Genomic DNA, 16,432 nt, shown 5'->3' on the forward strand with positions numbered 1-16,432 from the left:
AGCTTCCCCTTCCCAAAATAAGTGCTTTTAGGGGAGAACATGGTCCAGCATAAAGACATAAAAGAAAAAAATATTATCTCAGTACTCCTTTTTTTCTTTCTATAATATTCCTAATTTATTTTCATTTTAAACTTTTATTATAATTTTTATTATTTTATTACCATTTAATACAGTTTTATGAGCTTTTAGTTATCTCTTGGCCCTGTATGCGATGATATATGTACATCTCTACTGTTGTTTTAAATACTCTGTATTTTTTTGTAGGTATTTTATTCATTTAGCAGCCTGTTATTGCAAATAATCTTTTAACGTTCATAAATGCAAAACTAGAGGCTGTTATGAATGCCTAAAATGCAGCGATAATCACAATTAAATACATGAATAAGAGTTTTATAAAGAGTCTCATAAAAACAATCTGTGTAGATTGTGAGTCTATGCAGGGAAGTCCTGAGGTAGTGATAAAATTTCATGGTCCATATTCTACATTTTATTGTTTTTGGTTTATCTCTCATTGAGCTTGCATTTCATCTTTTGCATTTGCATCCTTAAAATCTATCCGGCTAATCTCTCTCTCCTCAGCCAGTCTTGTTTGGTTAAAGACCATTTAGCTGAGGGCTGATAATTCTCCATGAGTGTAAAGTCACACTTCAGGAGTTCATTTTCCATGTTGACACTTTGCTGTCTCCTTTGAACTGTCCCATTTAGACACCCACCTCAGATTTGGCAGGTCTATATAAAAAGGCTTTCCCACCTAGGGAGAACTTAATCACAACAGATCACAGGGAGAAGCTGGCTGTTGTCTGCCACTGTCCAGAACATAGACACCACATCTCCAGCTTCTGTGCCCACCATGGAGACTATCCACCAACCGATTATAAAGATGGAGGAGGATTATACTCTATGTTCGGATTCTGACCCTGAATCTGCTTATTTATCCACATCTTGGGACTGGAAACAAAATGCTGAGAACTATTCTCTAAGTCAAACTCCGTCTCCACAGAGCTTGTCTCCTACAGCCTCCTTTGAGTCTCCATTCTCTGGTTGTTCACGTCCACCAAGCCTGGAAGAGATACCATATGGGGAAGACATGGTGGCGTACAGGTTGTTGCAATATCCTACTGACTGCCAGCACAATATGGAAGAGGGCAACGTTGGTCACAACAACAAACGTGGGCAACATAATCCAAGAGCTTTCATGAATGTCCAACGCAGGAGAAAGGCCAGTGAGAGGGAGAAGATGAGGATGAGAGCCATAGCTGAGGCCCTCCATAACCTCCGGAGGAATTTACCACCAGTCTACAGTCAAGGTAGACAACCTCTTACTAAGATCCAGACATTAAAATGCACCATTTCCTACATTGAGGAACTCACCAACCTTCTTAACAACACAAAGGGAACATAATTGCATCGAGACCTGCTTGACCCACCAGTGATGGACACTTCTGGATGGTTGTAATACCAAGCGATAAATGACCAGTGTGAGTGGACATTTGCTTTCTGGTTACTTGGGACTTGGGACAGTCATTGACCAAAATGAGGACAATGTGAGGACAATGCCCCTGTGTTTCTTATGCCATATTTTACAACTGGGAATGTTAACAATGCAGGTCAATGCCTGGTTCATTGGACTGGAACATTTGGATACTTTCCTGTAATTTTTTCTTGCCATTTGTTGTCTTTATTCCAAAGTTTGTGAAGAGAGAACTCGGACCAGACAATAATCTCTCCCCTCACCATACATATATACTGTTGAATATTTCGGAAGGTGCTGTATGCGTTATTATTTGTATATAAGGAATGAGTTTGAACACAATTTACTAAATGTATTTATATCTAATTGTGAATCATAAAGTTTCTTAGTTAATAAAACTTGTAGAGTGAGCACTATGTCCATATTGCTTTCTACGTTCTGAATTACATATGCATATAATTGCTAATTATCCTAATTATTATTATCTGATACTAACTGTAGTTAGGCCTCATTCAAATCGGCGTATTGTGCCTTTTAGCACCATGGACCCCTATAGTGCATTGATGGTGGTTCTCTAGATCTATGGTGGAATTTTGCATCCATATGGACTGTTAAAGTGATTATCCTCTTTTTACTATTGATGACCTGGATACATCATCAATATCAGATCAGCGGGGGGTCCCACACCAGGCACCCTATCAGCTGTTTGAAGAGAAGCCATCCCATAGAAGTGAATCTTCTCTTCAAACAGCTGATTTGTGGGGATGCCGGGAGTCTCACCCCCGTCGATCTCATATTGATGACCTATCCTGAGGACAACCCTTTCAAACATGGGTATACTAAACCATCTGAATGAGGCCTTAAGGTCATATTACCCTAGAAGATTAAGCCGGCGATTGTCAGGAGGGAAGTGTTCCTTCCTCTCAATTGCCTGCTCGCTAGAGGAGAAGACTGCTGCTATTACATGCAGAGATCTACTCCTCAATATGGGGATGCGTGATTGACAATGTCATTGCTCGTCTCCATACTGAATCATTGTTTGCCGGCAGCAGAGCGCCGATTACACTGCACGATCTGCGGCTGGCAAACAATTATTTTTAAATGTTGAAAGACTCTAATTATTAATCGGTGGCAGTATTACCCTGCCAGATCATCGCTAACGAGCATTCGTATGATCTTAGCAATTATCTGCCAGTGTAATGGGGCCTTTACACAGGATTAATGCAGGTAATCAAGGGCCCATGGAGAAGAGAAAAAAGAGGGACCAGTGTCGGACTTGGATTTCTTGGTTCCACCAGAGGATATATGATCTTGGATGTCTCTACGGAACATGTACATCTTTGTTGCCATCATTGAACATTTCATGAACCAAGCCATAAGAAATAGTCTCTAGTGACAAGAGTACGGTTGCCACCCGGCCGGTATTATAGTGGCCTTGCAGGTGCCTGTAATTTTTTTTCTAGCGCCATATTAATTGCCGGTATTTCCTCCCCTCGCACACTTGCGTTAATTAAAAAAATTAATTTATAAATTACCTCCTCCGTTTGCTCGCGCTGCGGGGAATGCTCCCTGCTGACTGGATGTGCAGGACAGGACCTGCGACATGTCATCACGCTGGAGCGCAGGTCCTGTCCGGAGCTTCCAGTCAGCAGGGAGCGTTCCCAGCGGCATGAGCAAATGAAGGAGGTGAGTGTTTTTTTTTTTCCAGAAGCAGAGAAGGGGGCACAAATGGGGGGGGGGGGGTTATTATTGTACCTGGGGCCCTAAAGAGGGGCAATATTCTCACTGGGGACATTATTCTAACTGGGGGCACGAATGGGGGTATTATTCTCACTGGGGGCATTATTCTAACTGGGGACACTCATGGGAGGCATTATTCTCACTGGGGCATTATTCTTACTGGGGCCACTAATGGGCATTATTCTAACTGGGGGAACTAATGGGGGGCATTATTCTAACTGGGGGCATTATTCTAACTTGGGGGCACTAATGGGGTTATTATTTTTACTGGGGGGCATTGATTCCGGGATGCACTAATGGGGCCATTACTCTTACTGGGGGCATTGATTCTAGAGTGCACTAATGGTGGCATTACTATTACTGTGGGGAATTAACTGGGGCATTACTATTACAGGGGGCACTAAAGGGGGCAGTATTAATTCTGGGGGGGCGCTAATGGGGGCATTACTATTACTGGGGGCATTAATAGGGTCATTATTAATGCTGGGGGGCACTAATGAGGGCATTATTCATTCTGGGCGGCACTAATGGGGGCATTAATATTAGGGCTCATGCCCATGACTGTGTGGTGGCTGGGCCCGTATTGAGGCCCGTAAACAGCAAAATACAGACCCCGGCCATTCTGGAACCGCATCACGGATGCAGATCTATTCACTTGAATGGGTCCACAAGCCGGGAGATACGGTGCAGTGCGGAATGAAGGCACGGATCAGAACCCCACGGAAGCATGATAGAGTGCTTCCGTGGGGTTTCTGTCCGTGCCTCCGCACTGCACATGCACTACTTTTTTGCGTGCTGTCAGATGCGGATCGCTGACTCCATTTAAGTGAATGGGTCTACGATCCACATGTGGTAGCCCCACGGTCGGTGCCCATGCATTGCGGTCTGGAGCATGGGCCCGGCCGCCACACAGTGCAAGCCACAGTATGACAGCGACTTAACACCCCATGTTAAGCCACACCCACAACCACACCCCCTTTGGGGTGTGGCTTAACTTGGCCGGTATTTTTTGGTGGGAAAGGTGGCAACCCTATTTCAAAGTCAGCTGCAATCTGGGTTGCCTTCTGATGGACCTTTACCAATATTCCTTGGGTTCATCAGAGGTTTCTCTGTACTCTGTTGGACAAGTCCAACCCTGAATTGGACGGAAAGGAGGCCATCAAGCATCAGCATTACTGCCCCGGTGTAGGGTTAGTGTTGGTAAGATAGAACCAAACAAAAAAGCCTCACTATAAAACCGTAGTTTAGGGCAGGGAAGAGACAACCATATAAACCTATAATGTTGTTAAACAAACAAAAAATAAATGCCCAATGTATTCGAAAAATTTATACTTTATTTAATTATAATAAACATATCATGATTATTAAAATATTAGAGATAACAAGAAAAGAATATGAAGAGTCAGCAGAAAAACCGGATGCCGCAATCCACTGGCCAGTGTCTCTGCTACCCGCCAACAGATGGAACACATGTCAAGTATACCAATAATATGCAGCAGGGTGATTCACAATACAATAGCACATAAAATATTACTATTCTAATGTAAGTAAATGTGATCGTCACTCTGGTGCATAGCCGCCAGATGGATCTCAGCCACTAGAGTCCAGCAATGCAAAGATAAAAAATATATGTAGAGCCCTCACATAAGTGAGACCACACACACCAAGCCTTATTATAACTTCCAAAATTTAGTAGACTTCCAAAATAATAAGGTCTATCGCTGGCTTATGACAAGAAGCCGTACACGCAACACATCTCTCCCTCTATCTACATCTTCCACTAACCGCCAAGGATGTGGAGAGCATTTTTAAGACGAGCGCAGGGGATCCGGAGAGGGAGGCGGCAAGGAGAATTGGACCTCCCGCCTAATAACACCATCCACAAAGCGAAAAACAAGGCAGAACTACTCCCTGGGGAGACGAGCAAAGTACTAAAGGTAAACCTTTCAGATATTACTCTCACACAACCCCAATTATCTGTCTTGCGGAGGGGTCTGACTTTCTCACCGACGGGAAAATTCAATTTTTTCCTGTCGGTGAGCAGGGCCGGTGCATTTGGCGCCCCCCCCTCGCAGCTCACCTGGCCCTGGTCCCGTCTGCAGCAGCTGGCTTCTCCTCTGTGTGTCCTGGTATCTTCTCTCTGCTTCAGACAATCGCTGGTTTGATGCATGTATCTTTACAGAGGAAGATGTTCTAAGTTTGCTGTCTAAGGTGAAGACAAATAAGTCACAGGGGCCTGATGAGATACACCCAAAATTATTAAAAGAGCTTAGTGGTGAGCTGGCAAAACCGCTAACAGATTTATTTAACCAATCATTAGTAACAGGAGTCGTCCCGGAAGATTGGAAATTGGCAAATGTCGTGCCCATTCACAAGAAAGGTAGTAGGGAGGAATCGAGCAACTATAGACCAGTGAGTCTGACATCAATAGTAGGCAAATTAATGGAAACCCTATTAAAGGATAGGATTGTGGAACATCTAAAATCCCATGGATTGCAAGATGAAAAACAACATGGGTTTACTTCAGGGAGATCATGTCAAACAAATCTTATAGATTTTTTTGACTGGGTGACTAAAATAATAGACGGTGGAGGTGCAGTAGACATCGCATATCTAGATTTTAGTAAGGCTTTTGACACTGTCCCACATAGAAGACTTATCAATAAACTGCAGTCATTGATCATGGACTCCCATATTGTTGAGTGGATTAGGCAGTGGCTGAGTGACAGACAACAGAGGGTTGTAGTCAATGGAGAACATTCAAAACAAGGTCATGTTACCAGTGGGGTTCCACAGGGATCTGTACTGGGACCAATTTTGTTTAATATCTTCATAAGTGATATTGCAAAAGGCCTCGATGGGAAGGTTTGTCTTTTTGCTGATGACACAAAGATATGTAACAGGGTTGATGTTCCTGGAGGGAAACGCCAAATGGAAAAGGATTTAGGAAAACTAGAAGAATGGTCAGAACTCTGGCAACTGAAATTTAATGTGGATAAGTGAAAGATAATGCACCTGGGGCGTAAAAACCCAAGGGCAGAATATAGAATATTTGACACAGTCCTGACCTCAGTATCTGAGGAAAGGGATTTAGGAGTAATTATTTCAGAAGACTTAAAGGTGGGAAGACAATGTAATAGGGCAGCACGAAATGCCAGCAGAATGCTTGGATGTATAGGGAGAGGTATAAGCAGTAGAAAGAGTGAAGTGCTTATGCCGCTGTACAGAACACTGGTGAGACCTCACTTGGAGTATTGTGCGCAGTACTAGAGGCCATATCTCCAGAAGGATATAGATGCTCTAGAGAGAGTTCAGAGAAGAGCTACTAAACTAGTACATGGATTGCAGGATAAAACTTACCAGGAAAGGTTAAAGGACCTTAACATGTATAGCTTGGAAGAAAGAAGAGACAGAGGGGATATGATAGAAACTTTTAAATACATAAAGGGAATCAACTCGGTAAAGGAGGAGAGCATATTTAAAAGAAGAAAAACTACCACAAGAGGACACAGTTTTAAATTAGAGGGGCAAAGGTTTAAAAGTAATATAAGGAAGTATTACTTTACTGAGAGAGTAGTGGATGCATGGAATAGCCTTCCTGCAGAAGTGGTAGCTGCAAATACAGTGAAGGGGTTTAAGCGTGCATGGGATAGGCATATGGCTATCCTTTATATAAGATAGGGCCAGGGGCTATCCATAGTATTCAGATATATTGGGCAGACTAGATGGGCCAAATGGTTCTTATCTGCCGACACATTCTATGTTTCTATGTTTCTATGGTTTGAGGACCGTATTTCTCGCCCTCTAAGACGCACCTAGGCTTTAGAGGAGGATAATAAGAAAAAAATATTTTCCATTACACCTCAGGTCAGACCAGCAATCAGACCCCCAATGTTAATCAGACCTCAGATCAGACCCCCAATGCCTGAGATCAGACCCCCATGTCAGACATCAGCCCCCATCCATCAGCCCCCCATGTCAGCCATCATGCCCCCATGTCAGCCATCAGCCCCCCATGTCACATTTCTCCCCCTTCATGTCACATCAGCCCTTTATGTCACATTTCTCCCCCTCCATGTCACATCAGCCCTCCATGTCACATTTCTCCCCCTCCATGTCACATCAGCCCTCCATGTCACATTTCTCCCCCTCCTTTTTATATAATCCCCTCTGTCACATCACCCCCATGTCACATTTCTCCCCCCATATCACATTTCACCCCCTCAATGTCACATTTCTCCCCCTCCACAACTGACAAGTAAGTGATAAAAAAAAAAAAAAGAAGGTTCATTTTTCCGCCCTCCCCCAGGGTGCGCCCTAAGGCAGCCGCTTGGTCTGCCTTATGGTAGCACTGGCCCTGTCGGTGAGGGACTTGGAACTCTTCGCAAGAAAGCTGTGTTTTAAGAAGTATTTTAGTAGGGGCGATGATCATTCTGAACTCTCCCCCCTAGAAATACAAACCCTGAATGATCTCCAATCGTTATTAGACGAACAAGAATCGGATACGTCCAGATTCCCCATACATTTGCACCGCCGGTCCCAACATTGGCCCCCCACGACATCTTGTCCAGCAGTTGACATATTTGTTAAGTTGGTCAAACAAGACCTAGAAAAACTATGTGATATCAGATCTCATGACAATTTAAGTAAAGAGTTACGGCTTGCATTGAAAGAACTTAAGAACATGAAAGATGTCATTATTAAACCTGCAGACAAGGGGGGCAATGTTGTGGTCTGGCCGGTGCGAATGTATGAAAAGGAGGTGTTCCGCCAATTAGGCGATGGGTCTTGCTACCGGAAATTGGACTGCAACCCTACGATACAATACAAACTGGAATTGGACGGAATACTTAGGAGTGCATATGAGAGTGGCATAATCAGTGCTAAAATGTGGGAGGGCCTGGTTACAGATTTTCCAGTGCTCCCCACATTTTACTTACTCCCTAAGGTACACAAAGATTCTAGAGTACCACCAGGGAGAACCATAGTATCTGGGATTGGGGGTTTGTGTGAGACTGTCTGCCGCTTTGTGGATTTTTATCTACAGAGATGTGTAGAGACCTTGCCCTTCTTTGTGCGTGACACCACCAATGTCCTTAAGAGACTCAGTAGGATGCATTTTGACAGTGATATGCTCTTGGTCACGAGCGACGTCGAGTCCCTGTATACGTCTATCTGCCACGACCACGGACTACGGGCGAGATTTAATTGATTGGGTCATGACATTATTAGAATTCGCATTGAAACATAATGCGTTCACAATTAAAGATCGCTATTTCCTACAGCTCCGGGGAACGGCTATGGGGGCGACTTGTGCGCCCTCATATGCTAATTTGTTCCTGGGCTGTGGGAAAGAGAGATAGTCATGAATTTGGAGGGTCATGACGCCGTGGTCTCGTGGTCGAGGTATATAGATGACGTTTTGTTTATCTGGCAGGGCTCAACGTCGCACTTGGAGGGGTTTCTACACGATCTCAACTTGAATGATCAGAGCATCAAACTTACGTGGATTTATAGTAGAGATCGTGTAGAGTTCTTAGACCTTGCGATCACTGTGGAGAATGAGGGCTTCCTGGGTTTTGATATACATAGGAAACCCACTGCCACCAACTCATTGTTATTCTCCTCTTCCTCACATCACCCACAGGTCTCTCGTGCTATACCCATTGGCCAATTCTGTAGGGCTAGGCGGATATGCTCCAGTGAGGCCAGTTTTGAGCGAGAGGCAGAGGATCTATCGAGAAGATTCCTGGAGAGGGGTTATAGTAAGAAAGTGATTAGGAAGGGATATATTAGGGCTAAGAACTCTTCCAGGGATAACCTATTAAATCACTCTCCCCGCAAAAAAGAAAGAGATCATGGTTTCCCTAGATTCATTACCAACTTTAATGCTCAATGGAGACAATTGCAGGATATTCTCCAAAGACACTGGCAGGTCCTTCAAACTGACAAGGACCTAAAGAAAGTTATCTCTGAGAAACCACTGGTCACTTGGAAGAGAGCAAAAAATCTTAAGGATATGGTGACCAGGAGCCACTATGTGGCCCCGAAAAAAGGTGGTCTCTTTGGGGATAAGGGTCCACAGTGAGGATTCTTCCCATGTGGTGACTGCACTGCATGGCAGTATATGGCGAGAACGGACAAGTTTACTAACACAAGTAGGGAGAAGGAGTACAAAATTGTACAGTCGTGGCCAAAAGTTTTGAGAATGACACAAATATTAGTTTTCACAAAGTTTGCTGCTAAACTGCTTTTAGATCTTTGTTTCAGTTGTTTCTGTGATGTAGTGAAATATAATTACACGCACTTCATACGTTTCAAAGGCTTTTATCGACAATTACATGACATTTATGCAAAGAGTCAGTATTTGCAGTGTTGGCCCTTTTTTTTTTCAGGACCTCTGCAATTCGACTGGGCATGCTCTCAATCAACTTCTGGGCCAATTCCTGACTGATAGCAACCCATTCTTTCATAATCACTTCTTGGAGTTTGTCAGAATTTGTGGATTTTTGTTTGTCCACCCGCCTCTTGAGGATTGACCACAAGTTCTCAATGGGATTAAGATCTGGGGAGTTTCCAGGCTATGGACCCAAAATGTCAACGTTTTGGTCCCCGAGCCACTTAGTTATCACTTTTGCCTTATGACACGGTGCTCCATCGTGCTGGAAAATGCATTGTTCTTCACCAAACTGTTGTTGGATTGTTGGAAGAAGTTGCTGTTGGAGGGTGTTTTGGTACCATTCTTTATTCATGGCTGTGTTTTTGGGCAAAATTGTGAGTGAGCCCACTCCCTTGGATGAGAAGCAACCCCACACATGAATGGTCTCAGGATGCTTTACTGTTGGCATGACACAGGACTGATGGTAGCGCTCACCTTTTCTTCTTCGGACAAGCCTTTTTCCAGATGCCCCAAACAATCGGAAAGAGGCATCATCGGAGAATATGACTTTGCCCCAGTCCTCAGCAGTCCATTCACCATACTTTCTGCAGAATGTGATGTTTTTTTTTGGAGAGAAGTGGCTTCTTTGCTGGTCTTCTTGACACCAGGCCATCTTCCAAAAGTCTTCGCCTCACTGCAGATGCGCTCACACCTGCCTGCTGCCATTCCTGAGCAAGCTCTGCACTGGTGGCACTCCGATCCCGCAGCTGAATCCTCTTTAGGAGACGATCCTGGCGCTTGCTGGACTTTCTTGGACGCCCTGAAGCCTTCTTAACAAGAATTGAACCTCTTTCCTTGAAGTTCTTGATGATCTTATAAATTGTTGATTGAGGTGCAATCTTGGTAGCCACAATATCCTTGCCTGTGAAGCCATTTTTATGCAACGCAATGATGGCTGCACGCGTTTCTTTGCAGGTCACCATGGTTAACAATGGAAGAACAATGATTTCAAGCATCACCCTCCTTTTAACATGTCAAGTCTGCCATTTTAACCCAATCAGCCTGACATAATGATCTCCAGCCTTGTGCTCGTCAACATTCTCACCTGAGTTAACAAGACGACTACTGAAATGATCTCAGCAGGTCCTTTAATGACAGCAATGAAATGCAGTGGAAAGGTTTTTTTGGGATTAAGTTAATTTTCATGGCAAAGAAGGACTATGCAATTCATCTGATCACTCTTCATAACATTCTGGAGTATATGCAAATTGCTATTATAAAAACTTAAGCAGCAACTTTTCCAATTTCCAATATTTATCTAATTCTCAAAACTTTTGGCAACGACTGTACATCATATTTCCTGCAAAACAGAGGCAGTGGTTTATCATGCTGAATGCCCTTGTGGTCTGATCTACATTGGGATGACCACAAGGGCACTCAAGACGAGAGTTTTGGAGCATATTCGTTATATTAAGGCGGCCGCTGAGATCACTGAATATGACAAACTTAAAAAACTGAAACCAGTGGCAAAACACTTTAGGGAAGCCCATAACTGTAATCCTAGAGGCATCTCCTTTAAAGGGATAGACCGTGTACGACTGGGGATTAAGGGGGGGGGCAACATAAAACGTTGTATCCTCCAAAAAGAAACGAAAATGGATGGTTCTGCTCAACACTGTGACTCCTCACGGATCGAATGAGGCATTGAGTTTCAAATCCTTTATTTTGTTAAGTTTCTATGCAGATCTTTTTCAGTGATTTTAACTGTTTCTTTACTTATAGTTTTCTGTTTGGCCATATTATGTGATGACTGGAGAGTTGTGAGGAGAGTGATGATCCATATACATTGTGAACATGGAGACGGACTACCATGGAAATATTAGGACGGACCTTTATATTTATGATTATATTTATGATCTGATACACTTTGTGACCATTATGTGTCTGTAGGCCTATTGTCACTGTTATGTACTTGGCATCCTAATTGCACTATTGTACAGCTGATGTGATTTATGATGTTAGGGCAATGCTGCCCCAGTCACACTGGCTATACAATTGTATTCACTTAAATGATTAAGGAGAATTATTTTTGTATTTTTGTTGTTAATTATTCTCTATGCACGTAGCACTTTATATGGGAGGATATACACTGCCGATCTAGGCGGGTTGATAGCATGACCACGTTGTTTTTGTTAATTCGGTTATGCTTTGCACCAAAATTATGAATTATGACACTTTCACTATGATATCATTAAAAAGATTGTCTGTACTAGATCTTCATGTATTAAGTAATTAATCACTTTTGTTTGTTATGGAAAAAATTTTTTATGTATTCTCTATTTTTCTATATTGGGGCCTGAGGATAGTAGGATATAATCATGATATGTGTGATTATATAGTGTATATTATGTATTTTTCATGCCACTTGTGCTCTTATGATCATGTATGGTATCTATTCATAATACTTTTTGTATCATGATTATATTAATATGATATCATGTCTCTTGGCCAAATTATGTGAAATTTATAGTGCTGAATGATATGTTAAAATAATTGTGATATTATGTACTTACTCTCTTTTAATAGTATTTATGCTTAGATGTATTCAGATGTATTCAGCTCCGCAATAACCATGATGTTGTATATCCATTCTCTCCTAATAGTATTTATGCCTAAATGTATTCAGATGTATTCAGCTCTCCATTTATGCCCTCTGAACAATTGATATCCCCTATGTAGATTCCCCATACAGGGCTCCCCAGTGCGAAGGACTGTGGCTAATATATTAGATATAGTTCGGATACCTCTGTGATCGGATAGGCTGATACAGCGCTGTGCTGTGATGCGCTGTGCGCCGAGTCACGTGGGAATGCCGCTACGTCTCCTTGGGAGGCGGGCTGGAGCGCATAGCTTGCGTTCCACCCCTCCTACTGATGAGTGGTGCATCACCATGATGTACTCGGCGTGCATCATCAGGCATGGAGCGCTCGATAGTAAGTATCAGCTGTTGTAATTACCTATCACGATCATATGCCCTGGAGCTACATGGTGGATACAAATAGGGGGTTATGGTCACACTCTTACTTACCTCCTGACGAAGCTGAGGCAAAACGCGTGTCGAGGTTCCTAGCCTGTCCCGTGCCTAATGCCTTTACCCTCCATCATGTCTCATGGTATGCTTTAACTTTCTATCTGTTACCCACAGATGAGCTCCCTCATATCTCTTATATATATAAAAATGAGTTTCTGTCTGTCTGTTTGTCTAGACGTTCTTTATGCGCGACCAAACGACTGGACCGATCTTCACCAAATTTGGCACACAGGTGCATCAGGTGTCAGGGAAGGTTTTAGACCGGGTCTCAGCTCTCTAGGATGTACCGTTACTGAGATATTCCCAGTTTTACGCCAGGTTTCCATAACAACCCAGCCATATTTCTTTACTGCTTAAAGGGGCGGTCACTGTGAAAGTCAAATTAAAGGGGCGGTCACAGTGAAAGTCACAGTTAAAGGGGCGGTCACAGTGAAAGTCACAGTTAAAGGGGCGGTCACAGTGAAAGTCACAGTTAAAGGGGCGGTCACAGTGAAAGTCACAGTTAAAGGGGCGGTCACTGTGAAAGTCACAGTTAAAGGGGTGGTCACTGTGAAAGTCACAGTTAAAGGGGCGGTCACAGGGAAAGTCACAGTTAAAGGGGCGGTCACAGTTAAAGGGGTGGTCACAGTGAAAGTCACAGTTAAAAGGGCGGTCACAGTAAAAGTCACAGTTAAAGGGGCGGTCACAGTGAAAGTCACAGTTAAAGGGGCGGTCACAGTGAAAGTCCCAGTTAAAGGGGCGGTCACAGTGAAAGTCCCAGTTAAAGGGGCAGTCACAGTGAAAGTCACAGTTAAAGGGGCGGTCAAAGTAAAAGTCACAGTTAAAGGGCCGGGCGGTCACAGTGAAAGTCACAGTTAAAGGGGCGGTCACAGTGAAAGTCACAGTTAAAGGGGCGGTCACAGTGAAAGTCACAGTTAAAGGGGCAGTCACTGTGAAAGTCACAGTTAACGGGGCGGTCACTGTGAAAGTCACTGTTAAAGGGGCGGTCACTGTGAAAGTCACAGTTAAAGGGGCGGTCACTGTGAAAGTCACTGTTAAAGGGGCGGTCACTGTGACAGTCACAGTTAAAGGGGCGGTCACTGTGAAAGTCACTGTTAAAGGGGCGGTCACAGTTAAAGGGGCAGTCACAGTGAAAGTCACATTTAAAGGGGCAGGCACTGTAGAGGTCACTATTATGGGGGAAACTGTGGATATTTTTTTACGACACATGGAAACATAAAATGAAATAGGTGAAATATACCCGTGCGAAGCCGGGTCCTTCTGCTAGTCCTTTATAATAAGGCTTGGTGTGTGTGGTCTCACTTATGTGAGGGCTCTACATATATTTTTTATTTTTTACCTTTGCATTGCTGGACTCTATTGGCTGAGATCCATCTGGCGGCTATGCACCAGAGTGCATCGATTTTTCTGCTGACTCTTCATATTCTTTTCTTTTCTTTTTTGTTATCTCTAATATTTGAATAATCATGATATGTTTATTATAATTGAATATAGTATATATTTTTCGAATACATTGGGCATTTATTTGTTGTTTGTTTAACAACATTATAGGTTTATATAGGGTTGGTAAGAGCCAGCACCACAATGGGCCTTATATATGCTATGCAGCACCCTATCTATGATCCCTGTATCACTCCATATCAACTCTACAGTTTATTTTTCCTTCCGCAAAGTTTCCAGACTAAGCAGGCTGTGATGATGCATTAATTAATAAAATAACATAATTAATACATGACACTCCTCCGGGACAAACCCAATTACTATTCTCTACTTCTGTTGACATTTTAGCAGCTGTACTACATTAAGATTCAGGTCTGAGGCTATGCCAGGGTGATGTGAGCAATGCTAAACTAATGTGAGGGTCGCACTTGTATCCAGTATAAATAAGCCGGTGCCCGACATTGCCTCAGTCGGTGCAGTAAATCTAACACACTTTTATAAGCATTAGGCCTATTAGTCAGCGGGTGAGTTTCTGGATACAGAGGAACTACAAATCCCAAGTCCTGACTTGCTTGGAATTTGTCACACACATCGGTGGTTATGGGTCACCCGGGACTGCATACAGGAAAAAAATGCTTCAGGATGGGCAACTTTCCTCCGGGCAAAAGCGCCATTTCCAGCTTTTCTCTTGGGGAATTCTTAACGAGTAAATAAAGCTAATTTACTAAAAGGTATAAAATCGCTTTAAAACACATAAAAATAACAAATAATAATTACATTTACTGTAACTGTTAATCTATAAGTAAAATTATATTCAGAAGTTAAGGTATAACACTTTCTGCCTAGGATGACCTCTCCCAGACCCCTGAAGGGCAAACGAGCAATGGTAAACTGTCTACTGTTGGATTAACAGCTCAGGAGCCTTGGTTAAAGCCGGCCGTACATATTCAATAGTTGTCAGCCTAACATGAGGGCCGACAACTTTCTCTTCCAACTGAATGAGGGGAGGGGAGAAAGCCACTGCCAGACACTTTTGGTAATCTCCATGGAGAACAAAATGATCAGGCAGAAATATTCCCTTCTCCTGCCCTGGCACCATCTGTCGTGGATAAGTCTGTAGCACACATAATAACCGTCCCTTTAACTGTGACCTCCACCATTCCCTGCCCCCTTAACAGAGACCTCCACAGCGACTGCCCCTTTAACAGTGACTGCCACAGTACCCTGCTCCCTTAACAGTGGCCTCCACAGTCCCCTCCTCCCTTAACAGTGACTTCCACAATGCCTGCCCCTTTATTAGTTACCTCCACAGTACCCCATCTCCTTAACAGTGATTTCCACAATAACCCGCCCCCTTACAGTGACCTCCACAGAGCTCCGTTCCCTTTAAATGTGACCTCCACAACACCCCACCCCTTTAACAGTGGATTCTACGGCACCCCGCCCCTTAACACTGATCTCCATAGCAGACCGTCCCCTTAACTGTGACCTCCACCATTCCCTGCCCCCTTAACAGAGACCTCCACAGTTCCCGCCCCTTTAACAGTGACCTCCACAGCATCCTGCCCCTTTAACAGTGACATCCACAGCGGCCGCCCCTTTATTAGTGCCCTCCACAGTACCCCATCCTCTTAACAGTGATTTCCACAACACCCTGCCCCCTTAACAGTGGCCTCTACAGCAATCTGCCCCTTAACACTGACCTCCATAGCAGACCGTTCCCTTAACTGTGACCTCCACAGCAGCCTGCCCCTAGGGTGGTCAGAGGTCTGGTTTTAGGCTGGACAGTCCGGCTTTCAGACTCCCTGTCCTCCGTCCGCGGAGCCTGGACGAACACAGGGATGTCCTTTTGAACAGCTCAGACTCAGACAGCAGCACTGTGCTGTCTGAGCGTGAGCTGCAGGGAGAAAGTCACCCTCCCTCTCACCCCTGCAGCTGACAGAAGTAGATTTTTACCTTCATTTTTTCAGCCTGCGAGCTTCTATTGGCTGATAAGGGACATGTGACCGTGTGTATGGCAGGCTTCTATTGGCTAATTAATTTTTTGGGAATATCTCAGGAACGGTACGTGCTAGAGAGCTGAGACCTGGTCTAAAACCTTCCCGGACACCGGATGCACCTGTGTGATAAATTTCGTGATTGTAAGTGCTATGACCCTTCAATGAGTAGAGGACAATTTTTGTCTATTTAGCAATTGTAGACATTTATCAACTCCCCTGACTCTGGGCCTCATCTGTAAGGCGGTGTCTCAAATGGCGTGGCATTGAGGCTTGTGGCTACCACTGGGTCAGAAGCTGTTAAAAATAAACAA

The 16,432-nt window shown here is 43.8% G+C and overlaps 1 protein-coding gene across 1 annotated transcript; it reads left to right on the forward strand.

Moving 5' to 3' along the window:
* Nucleotides 1-850: 850 nt before the first annotated feature.
* Nucleotides 851-1,402, forward strand: MSGN1 (mesogenin 1). Its single transcript, XM_040429864.1, has one exon. It carries the CDS (start codon nt 851-853, stop codon nt 1,400-1,402), a length of 552 nt encoding a protein of 183 aa, XP_040285798.1.
* Nucleotides 1,403-16,432: the final 15,030 nt, after the last annotated feature.

The sequence above is a fragment of the Bufo bufo genome, chromosome 4 (genome assembly GCF_905171765.1).
Source record: "Bufo bufo chromosome 4, aBufBuf1.1, whole genome shotgun sequence".
In the NCBI taxonomy this organism is placed as follows: Eukaryota; Metazoa; Chordata; class Amphibia; order Anura; family Bufonidae; genus Bufo; species Bufo bufo.

What these genes read in the sequence shown, in the direction of transcription:
- MSGN1 (XM_040429864.1), top strand. Translation starts at nt 851, where the DNA reads ATGGAGACTATCCACCAACCGATTATAAAGATGGAGGAGGATTATACT.